Raw genomic sequence first — 16,285 nt, 5'->3', positions numbered from 1 at the left:
CATCTTCTCCAGGGCAGGTCTTAGAAGCTGGGTATATTCCTCCCTTGCTGAAATAAGGACTTCCAGGCATCTAAAGTAACATCTTTTGAATGGATGCCAACACAATCATGAAGCCCAGCTCCCTGAAAAGTTTAGTATTTAACAATTCATGCTGGTTACTCAGCGGAAAATTTTCCTTGTGCTTACCTAACCTACACATTTGTTTGAGCTTTTCAACAAATGCACTCATTTACTTAATTATCTGGATATGTTCACAGAATATTATCACATACTGGAATAGTGATATCAATAAGCTCCTTGGCTTAATTAAGCATGTACAGTAGCCAAATGCCTAAGCTTCAGACAGAATGTGCTAATCTCATATAAATATTATGATTCCTTGGGTAGCCAGGATGAATATCCCATAGGAAAGGAATCTGGTCTCTCAGACATAGTATAATTTGATCATTTTTTTAATAAATGAGAGTATCTCACCAAATACGATCACCAGGTACTATCCTAGTGATAAGAAAGGAGCCCAGGTCTGGTGTTTTCATCCTAAGCTGAAATGCTTGTCAATTATGGGTCACGTCCTCCTCTACAAGGGAGGGCCAGGGTGATGGGGTGCCCTGGAGAGAAGAAGACCCATAAGGGGAGTCAAAGCAAATTACAATATGTTTTTCTTAAAATCACTGATAGTTTTCAGAATGAACTGCATTTTCTCTCTCTCTGTGACTTAATAATGTTACCAAATATAATCTTAAATGGAAGAAGCATCTTGAAATTCCGGAGGACTGAAATATCATTTTGGAATGAAAAGGCTTAAAATCACATGCCAAGCGTTAAACCATTTCTGGTCTCCCACCCTGTGCTCCATCCCTGGACCTTTGTGTCTAGGGAACCCAGGGAAGGACCCAACTTCTGCTCCGGGGGAGGGCTGCAGACTTCTCGGACGCCTTCCTCCAGCCCAGGCCAGTCGAAAAGCTCTCAGGCCGTGCTCCTGCTCTGGGTTCCCCCCGACTCTCCGTCCTCCATCTTCCCCCCTTCTCAATCAGGTTCCTGAGCAATAACAGAGCCCTGACTAATAAGCCAAAACAGTCCCTATGGCCCCCAACCTATCACGGCAGCTCAGGTCATGAATATTTTCAGTCCTCGCATGTGCCAGGTCCCCAGAACAGTTTTCAGCAATCTACAGGAGCATCGCATCTGAGGCATACCACAGTGGGTCTTTAAATTTTAACTTCTTTTTATAAACACACCCAGATACACTTGTACATAAACCATAAGGCATACTCACTTATTGATGTGTGATTTTGTTTTCATCTTGCATGGCTGTTACTTTCTCACCCAGTTCATCCTCCACCCATTTCCACCCCTAGGTAACCCATCGGAACGACTTTGTAGATTCCCATGCAGATCACCTCCACACTCATAAATGCATGTATATAGGTGCACGCCCCCTTGCACACACACGCACGCATACACACATACACGCACACACACATACACATGCACGATTATACACATATACATACATGTATGGGAGGTTCTTATCATTGTTTGACCAAACAGGGTTATTTATGCCTTTTTTCCCCCCACTGTCTTCTTTGCTTCTTTTTTTTTCTCCTTTCCTGCTGTGCTGAATTGTTAAAATTGCAGCCTTCCCTCTCTGCAGTGTTCTCCCTAGCCTTCTTTCCGATTCTCTATTATTTGGCTGCTATGGCACATATTTTTATTCTTCTAGAGTTAAAAAGTTACTGAAACAAAGTCTTCAGTTACAAATCCACCCTCCTCCACCCACAACTAGGACTATAGCTTGTTTCAACTCCCCTTTGGACATCCTCTCACCTTAGCTCCAACTTTCTTGCCGCTTAAAATTTTAGTTTTTACACACACACACGCAGGGTGTTTTTAGTAGCTACTAAATATTTTTGCTTAAATACTCTACTTTTTATGTACATCTTTGTTTCTTTTATTTTCCATATTTGTCTGAGTTTATTTTTCTTCTTGCTGATCATCATAATGAGGCTTTACACTTGTCTTGTTGTTGATCAGTTGCTCAGTCATGTCTGACTCTTTGAGACCCCATGGATTGCAGCACACCAGCCTTTTCTGTCCTTCACCATCTCCCAGAGCTTGCTCAGACTCAAGTCTATTGAGTCAGTGATGCCATCCAACTATCTCATCCTCTGTCATCATACATGACAAGAGGCCCTGAGGGAGGCATGGGGAGTATGCTGGGCTCTGGAGCTGCGCAGGTTCCTGACGTCATTCCCATCCACCCCCGCGCCTCTCCCACCCCAGGACCTGGCTCTGGCCCCTGATTCAGCTTGCTGGGCTCTCAGATCTCATTGCTGTGTCTCAGTTCAGTTCAGTTTAGCTGAGTCACTCAGTTATGTCTGACATTTTGCTACCCCATGGACTGCAGCACACCAGGCTTCCCTGTCCATCACCAACTCCTGGAGTTTACTCAAACTCATGTCCATTGAGTCAGTGATGCCATCCAAATATCTCATCATCTGCCATCCCCTTCTCCTCCTACCTTCAATCTTTCCCAGCATCGGAGTCTTTTCCAATGAGTCAGTTCTTCGCATCAGGTGGCCAAAATATTGGAGCTTCAACTTCAGCATCAGTCCTTCCAATGAAGATTCAGGACTGATTTCCTTTAGGATTTACTGGTTTTATCTCCTTGCAGTCCAAGGGACTCTCAAGAGTCTTCTCCAACACCACAGTTCAAAAGCATGAGTTCTTCAGCGCTCAGCCTTCTTTATGGTTCAACTCTCACATCCATACATGACTAATGGAAAAACCAAAGCTTTGACTAGACAGACCTTTAGTGGCAAAGTAATGTCTCTGCTTTTCAATATGCTGTCTAGTTTGGTTATAGCTTTTCTTCCAAGGAGCAAGTGTCTTTTAATTTCATGACTGCAGTCACTATCTGCAGTGATTTTGGAACCCAAGGAAATAAAGTCTGTCACTATTTCCATTGTTTCCCTGCCTATGTGCCATGAGCTACACTTGCATAGTTCTTTTTACGTGCCAGACAATCTTCCAAGCACTTAACATACGTGACCTGGTTGAGTCCTCTCAACAGATCCTGTCATCATCTCTATTTTGCAGATAAGAAAACTGAGGCACACTGACACACCTACTTACCCGAAGTTGCCCAGCAAATGACCTGGCTGGTCTGCAGATGAGGGAGCTTGGCTCCGGAGTCCATGCTCTCTTGTTTGGCTGCCTCTCAGTGAGTCCTGCTGGAGAGGGGTCTCTGTGCATAATGAAAGTTTAGTCCTCTTACGATGGAAAATTACTTTCTTGTGTCCTCACCTATGAATGATAGTTGGACTGTGTATGAAATTCAGGTTGGCAATTATTTCCCTCCATTGTCTCCTGGGTCTCTGGCTGTCACTGAGGTGGGGGCTGTTGTCTGAGCAGTTCTTTGCAGGTTCCCTGGCACCTAGTAATGGTGGGTCTTTTCCCCTGAAGTCCTGCAGCTGCACTATGTTATGTGCAGGGGTAGATTTATTTTTATTTATCCTGCTCAATGCTCGGAGTGCACTGTCAACCCAAGGGCTTATGTTTTCCTTCAATTCTGGAAACATCTCAACTGCTATCTTTTCAAATATTGCTTCTTCACTATTGCCTCATTCCCTTCTCCTAGGACTCTTATCAGACTGATGATGAAGCCTCTCAGTCACTTCTCTGTGACTCTTAACTGCTCTTGCCATCTTTACCTCTTGCTTTCTGTGCTGTGTTTGGGATGGATTTTTCTATACTATCTTCCAGTTCACTAATTCACCCTTAAAATATGTCCAGTCTGGGGTTTAGTCCCTTATCCCTTCTATTATTTTTATTTGTTTGTTTCAATGATTCTAGTTTTCTTTTCAAAATTTCTTTCCTACCCACTTGCTCTTATTTCATTTATATTAGTTCCTATTTGCTGCGTGATTTCTTGTTCCTTTTAAAGAAAACTTACACCTGCATTCAGCTCTTTGAGTATTCTCAACATGCTTATTTTGAAGTCTGTCTTGGGAGTGTAGACTAGAACAGTTGTGATGAAGAATAGTGTTAATTCAAAACACCAATCTGCTGAGACCCAGCAAAGGAGATTTCTCACAGACTTACAAGACTCCATGATAAAGGGCCATCACAGCGCTATTTCTGTTCACGGAAATGGGGGCAGTCTAGTTGTTCCAGCCTCCAGAAAGGGAAATAAAATGGGGAGTCAGGGGTACTTACTAAAAAATGTATGTACCAGTTACAAACTGAGAATTAGATGCACATATAGCAAAAGAGGTAGCTGTCAAAAACACAGTACTGATGAATAAGCAGGAGACAGAATGAGCGCTGTAGCACAGTGTTATTTCTATAAGTTAAAAAGTGCACAGAAAGCTTATAATGCCGATTGTACTATTACACACAGCACAAAGATGCACAGCAAACAGATTAGCATGTGTGCCTGCTGGAGGAAGTGGAGAATAGGAATGGGGGTGGGGTGTAAGGCATGGCGATAAAAATGCACACACACATACACACACACAGACATACACACGCATGCACACACGCATGCACACACACATAAACACACACACAGAGGAGGCTTTCTCCAGACTGTTGAGGATGGCATGCAGTAAATGGAAGAGTGAGACTAATTCAACCCTCTGTGCTTCTGTATCAATAAATGTCCTCTTCTGTCCAGAAAACTACTTTTTCATCTCTCACTAATTCATGTCCCAACTATTGATTTTGCTATCTTAGCACTGGATTTATTCACATGTTTTGGCATTTGGGTGGACAGGTTCATTTTTAATGAAAACCACTTTCTTTCTTTCTCATTCTCCCTGTCTCCTGTGCTCACCCCTCTCTGTCTGACAGCCCCTCCAGGCCCCCAGTCCAGAAGCAGCTCTAAGAAGGACAATCCAAAGCCGCTGCTCCCAGCTGTCCTGGGATGGGGCTGTGGCCAACCCAGTCAGAAAGTCAGTGGGCATCTCAGCTCAGCGAACAGAGACTGAGTTTGCCCTTTCTTCTATTTTGGACCTGTGTGGGGCATGAACTCAGCACTGGGTGGCTCAGGAAGAACTGGTTCCCCTCGGTCCCCTTTCACTCATAGGCTGGGTGGCAGGGAGTCTCCCCTCGCCTTGCAGCTTCAAACTGTGTCTTGCACAGCACACTCTTGGTCTTCTTCCTGCTTCTGGGCCAGAGTCCTGAGGCTGAAGGCTTAAGCTCTGCTTTCTACTGTGCATTTCTGTCCCACTTCTGGTCTTCAGAAATATGTCTTGTCACCTAACCCAGCAAAGCCTTCTCAATAGTCTTTTTTATTTTAATCTTACCCACCATTGCTGAGGTGGGAAGAGGTGATTCTTGACTCAATAGGTTGTCAAATTTCACAAACATGTTTAGATAAAGCCTGAAGATATATTTATTAGCAAGGAGGAGATGAAGGTGCCTGATTTTAAGGCTTCAAATGATTTATGTACTCATTTATTGGAAATTCATCTAAGACTGTACACTTGCGTTATGCTAGGCCCATTCTTTTTATTAACAGCCTTACAAACCACTCAGGGAATACAACCTATGGTAATCACAGTCCTCTGTTTAGAACACAGAGAAACCAGCTTCCATGTCACAGTCAAAAGCAATGCTCCAAATTCAGAACCACTAACTAGACCTTCCCTTTCAAAGAGGCCCCTTGCAGTAAACATTCTGTGTTCTCCACTCTCCCCAGTCCTGCTACTGAAGTGTATTTTCATTTGATTTCTCTGGGCTATGATACAATAGTGGTGTAGTCAAATAGAAGAAGAGATTTCTACCTGGGTCCAAAGCCCTTCAGAATTACCTAGGACTCTAGCATTAGCAGTCCTCCCCCGTTCAACCCCTCCCTCAACCAATGTACACCTGGCCTTCTCCACTCTCCTACTCCAACAGCTCTCTTTGGCTGGAATGGCTTTCCCAACCCCCCCCCCCAACCCCTTTGCTCTTTCTAGACCCCTCTCAAATCTCACCTTTAGTAATGGTGCCTCTCCCAGCACCACTAGCCCACCTTTTCCTCCTCTCAACTTCCCTCTACCATTGACCGATGGTGGGCCCTTCAGGGTCTGTCACCTTATAAATAGAGTTTCCCGTCCAATATGTCTGAAAGTGCCTTGATGCCTAAAGCTAGTGTCTTGTGTCACAGATGCTGGTTTGTTATCTTCTGATCCCATCCAAGAGTCTTGAGATTCAAGAAAGCAGATATTATCACAGTTAGATTATTATTCCCAATTTTTCAAATGATGAAATTGAGGCTTAGAGATGTTAAGTAAGCTGCCATACTAAAAAGTAACAGAATTGGAATTTGAACTCAAATTCAAAATTTAACTTGAATCAAAATCACTGCAGACATAAATTTAAAAGATGCTTGCTTCTTGGAATAAAAGCCATGACAAACCTAGACAGCGTATTAAAAAGTAGAGACATCACTTTGCCAACAAATGTCCATATAGTCACAGCTATGGTTTTTCCAGTAGTCATCCAGTATGGATGTGAGAGCTGGACCATAAAAAAAAAAAAAAAAACTGAGCACCAAAGAATTGATGTTTTTGAACTGTGGTGTTGGAGAAGACTTGAGAGTCCCTTGCACGTCAAGGAGACCCAACCAGTCAATCCTAAAGGAAATCAACCCTGAATATTCATTGAAAGGACTGATGTTGAAGGTCCAATAGTTTGGTCACCTGATGTGAAGAACTAACTCATTGGAAGAGACCCTGATGCTGGGAAAGATTGAAGGCAGGAGGAGAAGGGGACAACAGAGAATGAGATGGTTCAATGGCATCACCGACTCGATGGACATGAGTTTGAGCAAACTCTGGGAGATGGTGAAGGACAGGGGAGCCTGGTGGGCTGTAGGGTTGCAAAGAATCAAACACAGCTTAGTAGTAGTGTAGTGTTAGTTGCTCAATCGTGTCCAAATCTTTGCAACCCCGTGGACTGTAGCCCGCCAGGCTCCTCTGTCCATAGGATTCTCCAGGCAAAGATACTGGAGTGGATTGACATTCCCTTCTCCAGAAGATCTTCCCGACTCAGCGATCAAACCCAGGTCTCCTGCATTGCAGGCAGATTCTTTACCATCTGAGCTACAGGGAAGTCCTTAACAACCGAACAGTAACAACTCTTTACCCACATATTTGCAATCACTTTGTAGTATAATCACAATGGCAAAGAGGTTTGCTTCATCTCAAGTCCAACTTCAACTGACTGGTTATCACTGCCCAAAGTGCTGGGTTGAAGAGCCAAAGTCAGGCTCAGCAGGAAGGCAAACCATCCACAACAGAGAAGCAAGGTCTGCTATGGGTTCAGCTTTTTCAAGAAAGAGCACATGGGCCACCTGTTTGCCGTCCGCCACATCATACTAACTTTTCTGAGTTGGAATGGAGTCTTCTATTAGTCTAGTCTGTATGTTCCATAGCACTTAGAACATAGTGCTTAACACAGACTGAAGGAGCAATGAATAGGTATTGCTTGACTGTAACATCAACATCCTCAGTAAGGCCCTGCATGCTGGAAGCTGCACAAACGGCTTGCAACAACTCTACTTGGGGAACATAAGTGAAGGGCTCTGGTCTGGACCAGCTGAGCAGCTTTCACCTGGTACATGATTTCAAACTAATATGTGTGCAAAACAGAGTATGAAGCTTCAGGAAAATTGTTTCATCCAGAAAACTGAGTATCAGATTGAAAAATGAATTTTGCTTCTGTGTGATGGTTATACCTCTCATATGAGCTGCCGCTTGGTACAGACCAGCTGTATGCAAGAAGGGCACCTCCTCCACGTACCCTCCACGCAGCTGTTTCTAAGGTCCTGCATCTCTTCCGGAGCTCCGTGCACTCCTGAACCCCTTGCTGCCACCCCCACTCTGTCAGTTAATGAATCTGAAAGGGAGAGAAGGTGTTTCTAGCATGTACCGTTGTAAATTATCAGAGACCAAATTACTAATTACCACCATTCTCCTACAAGCAGAGCACTCCTCACCTCCGCACCATCTCCTGCCTCGGGTTGGGAGTCCTCTGTTATCTCTTTTCCATACCTCGGGACAGGGACATGTCCAGGAACCCAGGCCAAAAGCAGCAGATTTGCCACCATGAAAATGACAGCGAGCTGCATGCAGAGTGATTTCTGCAATCCCCCTCAACTCCTTTTGCCAAGACCTGTGGAGCTGCAAGATCCAGCCAATTACAGAGACTGTTATCATCGCATGAAGAATGGCTCTATTGGAAAATGCAATTAGATATCAGCCATGAGGCTATCTTTAGAAGCTTGTTGGCGAAGATCTCAAAAACAAAAATCACCCTGTGGCGGATTTGTAGATGTTAGCCAAATTGGCCCAAACTGAGAATCGCAAAACACGTTTTCAACCTACCTCTATCAATATGCGGCGTTCTGATGACCCACCTCGTGTCCCCTAGGTACAGCTCACCATTCAGGGAATGGGTGTCTGTGTTTGCAGAGTTTATAGAACTCTCAGTCCTGGTGGCAAAACCTCCCTCTCTATTTTCATGAGCACCATTTCCTAGCCTTGGACGGTGAGAATCTTTCACCCTATCATCCCAAAATAGCTTCCCCAGGGCTTGGGAATGGAGAAGGAAATGACAACCCACTCCAGTATTCTTGCCTGGGAAATCCCATGGACAAAGAGTCCAACACAGCTGAGTAACTAACCTGCCACCAGGCTTGGGAAAATGGTCCTGTGGAGGCACATAGATGAGGAGGCACCTGGTCAGAAAGACGAGTTGTCAGGCTCCTCCAGTACTCATCCTTGGGCCAGGTTCCTACCTCCCCACTCCCTTCTAACACAGTCTCTATGTTCTCATTATCCCCACTTGGAATTGGGGTGTGATGATGGCTCTGCCCAGTCCTTGACTCCCTCTCTGTGCCTAGTCCTCTCCGGGGGGGACACTGGAAGTCATGGCAGACTTGCACTGTGACACGCCAGGAGAAGGTGGTCTCCAAGGTGAAGCTGAGAGACCTAGGGATGTTTAACCTGGAGAGGACATGTCTAAGTGGAGAAACCATAGCATCCTCAGATGTATGAAGGGGTCTCACTGACCATAAGAAAGGATCCTTTTTCTATGCTGTTCCAGAGAACAGACCAAGTCCAGATGGGAAAATTACAAGGAGTCATGCATCAACACCACGTCGGTAATTCCTTATGTGTGGTTTACCTGGTGGAACAGCCCAGGTGCATGCAAGTGAGAGGTGAAATGACCATTTCATCCTGTAGAAGGGACTCCTCAATTAGGTGGGGAAATTAAACTGCATGGCCTCTGCCATCCCTCCCAACCTTCATAGTCTAGGAATGCCCTAGAACTTTCAGGGAATGACCAGGTTTCCTGTGACCACTTCACTGGAAACTCAGTTCAGGCATAGCCTTTGACACACGTGCTGTGCTCAGTCGCTTCAGTAGGGTCTGACTCTTGGTGACACTAGGGACCGTAGCCCACCAAGCTCCTCCATGGGATTCTCTAGGGAAGAATACTGGAGTGGGTTGTCGTGCCCTCCTCCAGGGGATCTTTCTGACCCCAGGATCCAACCTACATCTCTGAAGTCTCCTGCATTTGCAGGCAGGCTCTTCACCACTAGCACCTGGGAAGCCATCTGAGACACAGAATGTACTTCATATGAGGAGAGGAGGCGGTGAAGTTCCCAGGCTCTCTCAGAATCCCCCAGTGACCTGATCTTGTATCCCAAATGGGATAAGCAGTACAGACAGCACTGACATGTTAACAAGTGCGTGGAGCCCTGGGACATAAACAAACTCCAGGGCGGCCGCTGCAGCCAGGCCTCAAGCACGGAATCACGGAGCTTCCGAGATGGGGGAAGCCAGGCGGTCATTCTGTCCCAGCTCCTACCCCAGGCAGGAATTCTCTGTCCAACAGCCCAACACATAGCTGCCCAGCTTCTGCTTGAGAGCCTTCAGGAGGGGACCCACTTCTTTGCCAGGAGGTTTAGTCCATTTTGAGACAACTTAATCCACATGGAGACAGTCCTCGTGAGCCATTTCTTCCCCATACTGAGCCCCAAATCTGCCTTCGTTCAACTTGACTTTTACCCTCGGCAGTAGGACAGAAATAAATCTGTTCCCTCGGCCATATAACAGTGTTTAGATTTTTAAAGACAGCCATTGTCTCCAGAACTCCAAATATTTTTTTTCCTGTCTAAACATCTCCAGTCACCTTAGCCATTTCTCACATGGTGTGGTTTCAGACCCCTCACCAGCCCAATTACCATCTTCTAAATATGTTCTCTTTTACGAATGTTCTTTACAAAAAGTAGCTTCTAGAACAAATAACCAACTGTATTCTGACCATTGCAGAGAAGAGCGGTGCTCTCACCTCCCTTGTTGCACTCACTGTGAAAAGTGAAAATTTTAGTCACTCAGTCGTATCCGACTCTTTGGGGCCCCGTGGACTGTAGCCCACCAGAATCCTCTGTCCATGGAATTCTCCAGGCAAGAATACTGGAGAGGGTTGCCATTTCCTCCAGGGGATCTTCCTGACCCAGGGATAAAAAGAACCTGGGTCTCCTGCATTATAGATGGATTCTTTACCATCTAAGCCAGCAGGGAAGCCACCAGACCTGTATTAATGCAATATGGTATTAGATGTGTTTCCTACCAAATGACCAACTGTTGTGTTCAAATGAATGTTATCGTCAACTGAAACCACAGTATTTTTTATTTGACACAGTTTCTTTATAGCTTAAAAGAAAGAAGTGGATTTCAAGGGGGCCCTATAAAGTATTAGAAGATCAAATCCTGCCTCCCCCTGCATTAATAATGGACACACAGAACTATTTAAGAGACTATAGCCCCAGCAAAGATTATGAGGGACAGACTAAGATAACTGAACCCACAGATACTGACTCCAAAGGTGGCATGTGTGCTTATACTGATGTGCCAGGGGCCCAGTCTCTGCAGCCTCTTCCTCCAGACATCCAGGGCATGAAGGGCTCTTCTTGGAAGCTGTACCCACCTTTTTAAAAATTCTATTTTTCTGCGCCAGGTCTTATTTGCAGTGGGTGGGATCTAGTGTCCTGACCAGGGTTCGAAGCCAGGACCCCTGCACCGGCAGCAGAGTCTCCAGGGAGGAGAGGTCCCTGTGCCCACTTTTGCCCTTCTCACCCCGCCTAAGGTTTTTAACACATCCCCTGCTTCCAAGGCCACCTCTTCCTCCAGCCTGCTGAGGACTCACCAGGGGTTTCCTTTGTGTCTTTGACAGGTCGCCTGAAGGAGGAAATCACCCAGCGGCACGTGCAGCAGGTGGCTCTAGGTGGGTAGAGTGGAGCCTGCAGGCGGACGGTGAAGGTAACACAGACTGAGCTGGTCTGGGGAACCCATGCCTAGCTGGACCTCTGGAAGGTCAGGGGCGGGGAGGACTGCTGTCAGGGAAGCCTCCTCTGGACGCCCCTCCTCTCTGGCGCCAGGCTCCCCCTCCGGTGTGCTTGCTTCCGGGGGTCAGCACCTGGCACCCAGCCTCCCAGCGGCTGCCTCATCCTCTGACCTTCCCTACCCCACATTCCAGTCTGAACTCACCTTCTGTATCCCAGCTCCTCAGGGTCCTACTCGGAGCTTGACTAGCTAATCCCAGAAGGGACCGTTGGTGGTAAAAACAGCTCCCGGTGGCTGGACTCTCTCTGTGCACTGTTTTGTGGGCCCAAGAGTCCTGAGGCCAGTGCCTTTTCTGGATGAAGGTGACTCAGTGGCTTGCCCAGGGTCACAGGCCAGCAACTGTCGGCGCTAGGACTTGAACCAGGTCTCTGAGTCCACCCTGGGCGCCCTTGGTCCCCATGCTATTTACTGCCCACAGCAATGATGGGCCCATAACGCAAGCACTTAATCAACAGAGTGATATTCTGAGAGGCCCTGGGCACCTTTTAGGCAGTGGGCATCCACTGAAAATGCCCCCTTGTGATACACAACCCAAGGAAGTCACCCAGGGAGAGCGTTCAGCTCCCTGGAAAGCTGGCGGAGCAGGGTTCTTGGGCAGGACCCCCGTGTCCTCATCACCCAGCTGGGGATCTAGCCTTCTAGAGCTTTGATTAAATAAGCTATTATTGTATTCTAAACAGGGGGGTTCCCGTTGAGAATGTCTGAAATCACCTATAGCTGGAGAAACCTTGCACCCAGGGTCTCTGGGGGCTATGGAGCTGAGCTCCAGCATCATGAGCATAATCCATTTGACTCCAGTAACTTGGATTAAGGGGGAGGTTGGTTGTTCAGTTTCGGTCATAACAATGATCATATCAAATAACTAGCGATTACATCAGAAACATACAACAAGGAAGCCTAAGCCACACAGACAGGACCCAAGCTTTCTCCTGTTGGGCCTGGGACTGAAGGGTCAGGCGGACGTTCGGGGCCTGCTCTCCTCTTGCCAGAGGCCTGTGCAGGGGCTTGGCACTGAGATTCTGCGCAGGGTCAACAGAGTGCCTTCCTCCAAATGCAGCCAGGGCTTCTGGGGTCCTCACTCCTAGGCTTGGGCGGGGCACAAGGGCCTCCACTGGAAGCTGTGTCGAGGTGCAGGTCACTGGATGGGGAGTTATCCCCGGGGCTGCCCCCTGCACCTCTTCTCCCGTGTGCATCATGCTTGTTGAACCGAAACAATGATGTGGGAAATACCACTCAAATCATTCCCAGGGCAGTTTTGCTCTGCGGCCCGGGGAGCCGTTTCCGTGGCCTTCAGGGCAGGATGTGCTCCAGGGTCTCTGCCCCCCAGTCCCGACCCTGCCATGTGTCTTCAACAGCAGGCTCCTCCTTACTCCTCTGCTCACCTCTCCGGAGCCTTTTCCAAAGTATGGCCGGTGTCAGGTTCAGCAGGGCCCAGCTTCGCCCGAAGGAATCAGCAAATCTCCAACGAAAAACACTGCAGCTGAGTCTCATTAAGAGCATTTGAAATGCCTATTTATCTTAAAAGCCGACTATCCCAATTAAAGAGGAAGTGGTACCATCTCCAGCTGCCATCTTGAGATCAAATGCCGCGCTGCTGTCCAGGCGCCTTGGGAGCTTGTCTGACGGGTCTGTGGTCCCTCCGGTGCGCTGTGTCCCAGGGGACCTCAGTTCAGAAACTTCCCCTTGAGAGAAAGTGTCGATGCAGCAGGTCGCTTGCAGGGCCATTTCTTGCCTTAACCCTCGCCTTCAGACTAGCGATGGGGCTGAAGGCCAGGACCCACAGCTTCTGTAAGACCACAGACAACTCGCTCACTGTATTTGGCTTCCTGACGCTCTGTAGTTTGGGCTTCGGTGGAGCGATGAGGAGGTGACTACGCCTGCTCTCACCCTTCCACTCCCGTGGGTTTGTTCGTATGGCAGTCCCTTCCCTGTCCTGTTTCTTTGTCTGCTTCTTCTCCTCTCTACTTTTGCTCCGTTTCTGATATTCCCTTTTGTAGCATTTCTTTCTTTGGCATCCATGTTCCTAAGTTTCCATGAGTGTGTAGCTGGGGGTTGGTTGGTTGGGTTTGGGATTTTGGGGGGTGGGGGGGTTCAGGGGTAATGAGTGAGTCTGAGCAGGAGAGGTTTTCTCATGTATTTTGCATAAGAATGTGTCTCTGTTTGTGGGAACAGACATATGCCCAAGAAAATGTGCAGAAAGGCAATCTCGAAAAGCAGAAGTTACATGGTGAGGTGAGAGGTGCCGTGGGGCTTCCCAGGTGGCGCTAGTAGTAAAGAACCCGCCTGCCAAAGCAGAAGACATTAGAGACCTGGGTTTGACCCCTGGGTGGGGAAGATGCCCTGGAGGAAGGCATGGCAACCCACTCCAGTACTGTTGCCTGGAGAATCCCATGGACAGAGCATCCTGATGGGCTACAGTCCCTGGGGTCGCAAAGATTCGGACATGGACTGAAGCAACAGCGCGCACACATTGTTCCATCCACTATCCTCTTCCCTCTGTAGCCCCAAACCAAGTCAGCGTTGGCCTTCCCCACAAAGCCTCGCCTGCCCTCTTCTCCCCAGTCTGCTTGTCCTCCAGCATCAGGCACCTCTGCTGGAGCACAACCCTTGTCCTGTAATTATTTATCTCCATATCTATTCTCCACATGAAAATATGAGCGCCTGGGAAGCTAGGTGCAGTCAAATTCATCTCTGTCCCTGCAGCAGCTGGCACAGGCAATAAACAGGCCAGAGTCAACGCTTCCCCAGATAACTCTGAGACTCACGCATCTTATAGAAGTGTAATGAAACATTTGAACATAAAATAAGTCCATTTAAAGGAAGTAGAAGGAGTAAATGCCTTTGGACCCCACAGTTGAGCAAATTACAACACGCAGGCAGTAAATCCGACTCTGTCTTATCTAGCTACGGAGCAGAAAGAGGAGCACCCAGAGTTCCATAGTTTTCATTTTCTGACAACAGGGAGCATGCTAATTTATCTACAGAAAGAGAATTTCTTCTGGAACTAAACACAAAGCAGAATTTATTGTGAGGACCTTTCTATAAAGGACTCTGAGTGACAGTGAATGACATCGTCGACTGCAGTTTTACAAAGGTTACCGAAATGTTGTCCAACAAGATGGTTCTCGCATCGACCTTCTGTAGAAGCAAGAGGCCCATTAGGAATGCGTGACTCGCTGAGGGTGTCTCTGGGAGCGGCAAGGTGACACACCGGGCACCCAGCCCTCTGATGGCCACAGGGAGCGGGAACAGGACGGGAAGAAGCCACCCCAGGACGCAGGGCTGTGCCCTCTCTCTCAAGGGTCTCTTCTGAGCGGTATTTGATCAGGGACTGGCTCTCCTTCAGCTCACAATCAGAACTCTACCAAGTGCCTGTGATTAAAATTTAAAAGGCGCATGGCACTGCCGAGCAGCATGTGAAATGTGACAGGTGAGAGCGAGCACCAGGTCCTCGGAGCTCCGGGAACTGGGGATGTCACCAAGGCCATGGGCCTGAGCCAAGCCGAGAAGAATGGGCAGGACTCAGAACCTCAGAGAGGAGCGTGGGGAGAGGGGCTGGGGTGTGTGTGCATGTGTGTGGGGTACATATGTATATGTATGTGGGGGATGTGTGTGTGTGTGTAGTTTGTGTGTGATATATATGTATGAATGTAGGATGTGTGTGTGATATGTATGTGGGGGATATGTGTGTATGTGGTGTGTGATATAGATGTATATGTATGAGTGTAGGATGCATGTATAACATGTGTGTTTATGTGTGTGGGTATGTGTGTGATACATATGTACATGTATGAATGTAAGGTGTGTGTGTGTGGTATACATTTATATGTGTGTGGGGGATATGTGTGTATATAGTGCAAGTGTGACGTGTATGTATATGTATGTATGTGGGGGAGTGTGTAGTGTGCGTGGTATGTATGTATATGTACGTGGAGGGATGCGTGTGTGTGGTGTGCGTCTGAGAGAGACATGAATGTATGAATGTAGAGTGTGTGTGTGTGTGGTATATATGTATATGTATGTGGGGATATGTGTGTGTGGAGTCTGTGTGTGTATATGTGTATGGGGGTGTATGTGTGTTTGCGGTGTGTGTGTTCATGCATGTGGCATGTGTTTGTTTTGTGTGTGGAGGAGGTGGGGGGAGGATGACTGTGGGGAGTTGATCTGAAATCGTCCAGAAAAGAAAGCTAAAATGGTAAAGGAGGGCCGGTTTATTGAGAGCCTTGAACCTGAGCATTTTGCTCACCAGCAGTTGAGCCACTGGACATTTTTGAGCAAGGAAGTCTTGGTCGGAGAGGCCTTTTAGGAAAAGACAGCCCCAGGCAGGAGCACGCGTTCCTCAGCATTCGCTACTTGACTGACGAGTAAATAGTCTGCACTGCCCTGGGGACCCCGCCTCACCCACCTAGCCACCCAAGTCTGCGCCCAGCCCCTGCTCTGGGCGCCTCCTCTGGGTACACACACCTGCAGCCCAGCCCCGGGGAGGATGGTGCCCCTGCCATCTCTGGGTAAACCTGCTGCAGACGCTGCCCAGCGAGATCTGGGGCCCCACACTGCCACCCACCCTGCAGGAGCAGCCCCTGACAACAGCCCACGGCGGCTGCAGTGCCCTGTGGGTCCTCGAATGACCACGAGGCAGGACCCACTAACCTGACCTGAAGACCCAGCAGTGAGAGCACTGAATCCCAGCAGGGCCTCCAGGAGGGCCGGGAGGGGCCCTGACTCTGACGGCTCCTCCCTGTTCCAGCTCTGAGTGCTCTGAGAAATTTCTTTCTCCCAAACAGAATCCCTGCAGTGACCTCTTGTGGCACCCCTGCCGTGCTCCACACACAGGCCACTGCCATTGCCACCTTCTGCCATTTGGCAGAAAATTGTTTAAGACT

The 16,285-nt window shown here is 47.8% G+C and overlaps 1 protein-coding gene across 4 annotated transcripts in view; it reads left to right on the top strand.

Annotated features, from left to right (window-relative positions):
* Positions 1 to 16,285, top strand: part of KIF6 (kinesin family member 6) — a 428,173-nt gene that overhangs the window by 381,100 nt on the left and 30,788 nt on the right. For all 4 annotated transcript variants that reach the window (XM_060403167.1, XM_042236762.2, XM_012100599.5 and 1 more), the window contains one exon: positions 11,233 to 11,283. In XM_060403167.1, coding sequence (XP_060259150.1) covers positions 11,233 to 11,283 — 51 coding nt within the window. The remainder of the gene's footprint in view (positions 1 to 11,232; positions 11,284 to 16,285) is intronic.

The sequence above is a fragment of the Ovis aries genome, chromosome 20, assembly GCF_016772045.2.
Source record: "Ovis aries strain OAR_USU_Benz2616 breed Rambouillet chromosome 20, ARS-UI_Ramb_v3.0, whole genome shotgun sequence".
Lineage (NCBI taxonomy): Eukaryota > Metazoa > Chordata > Mammalia > Artiodactyla > Bovidae > Ovis > Ovis aries.
Note: the sequence above shows the minus strand (reverse complement) of the source record. Positions and strands in the feature narration are given on the sequence as shown.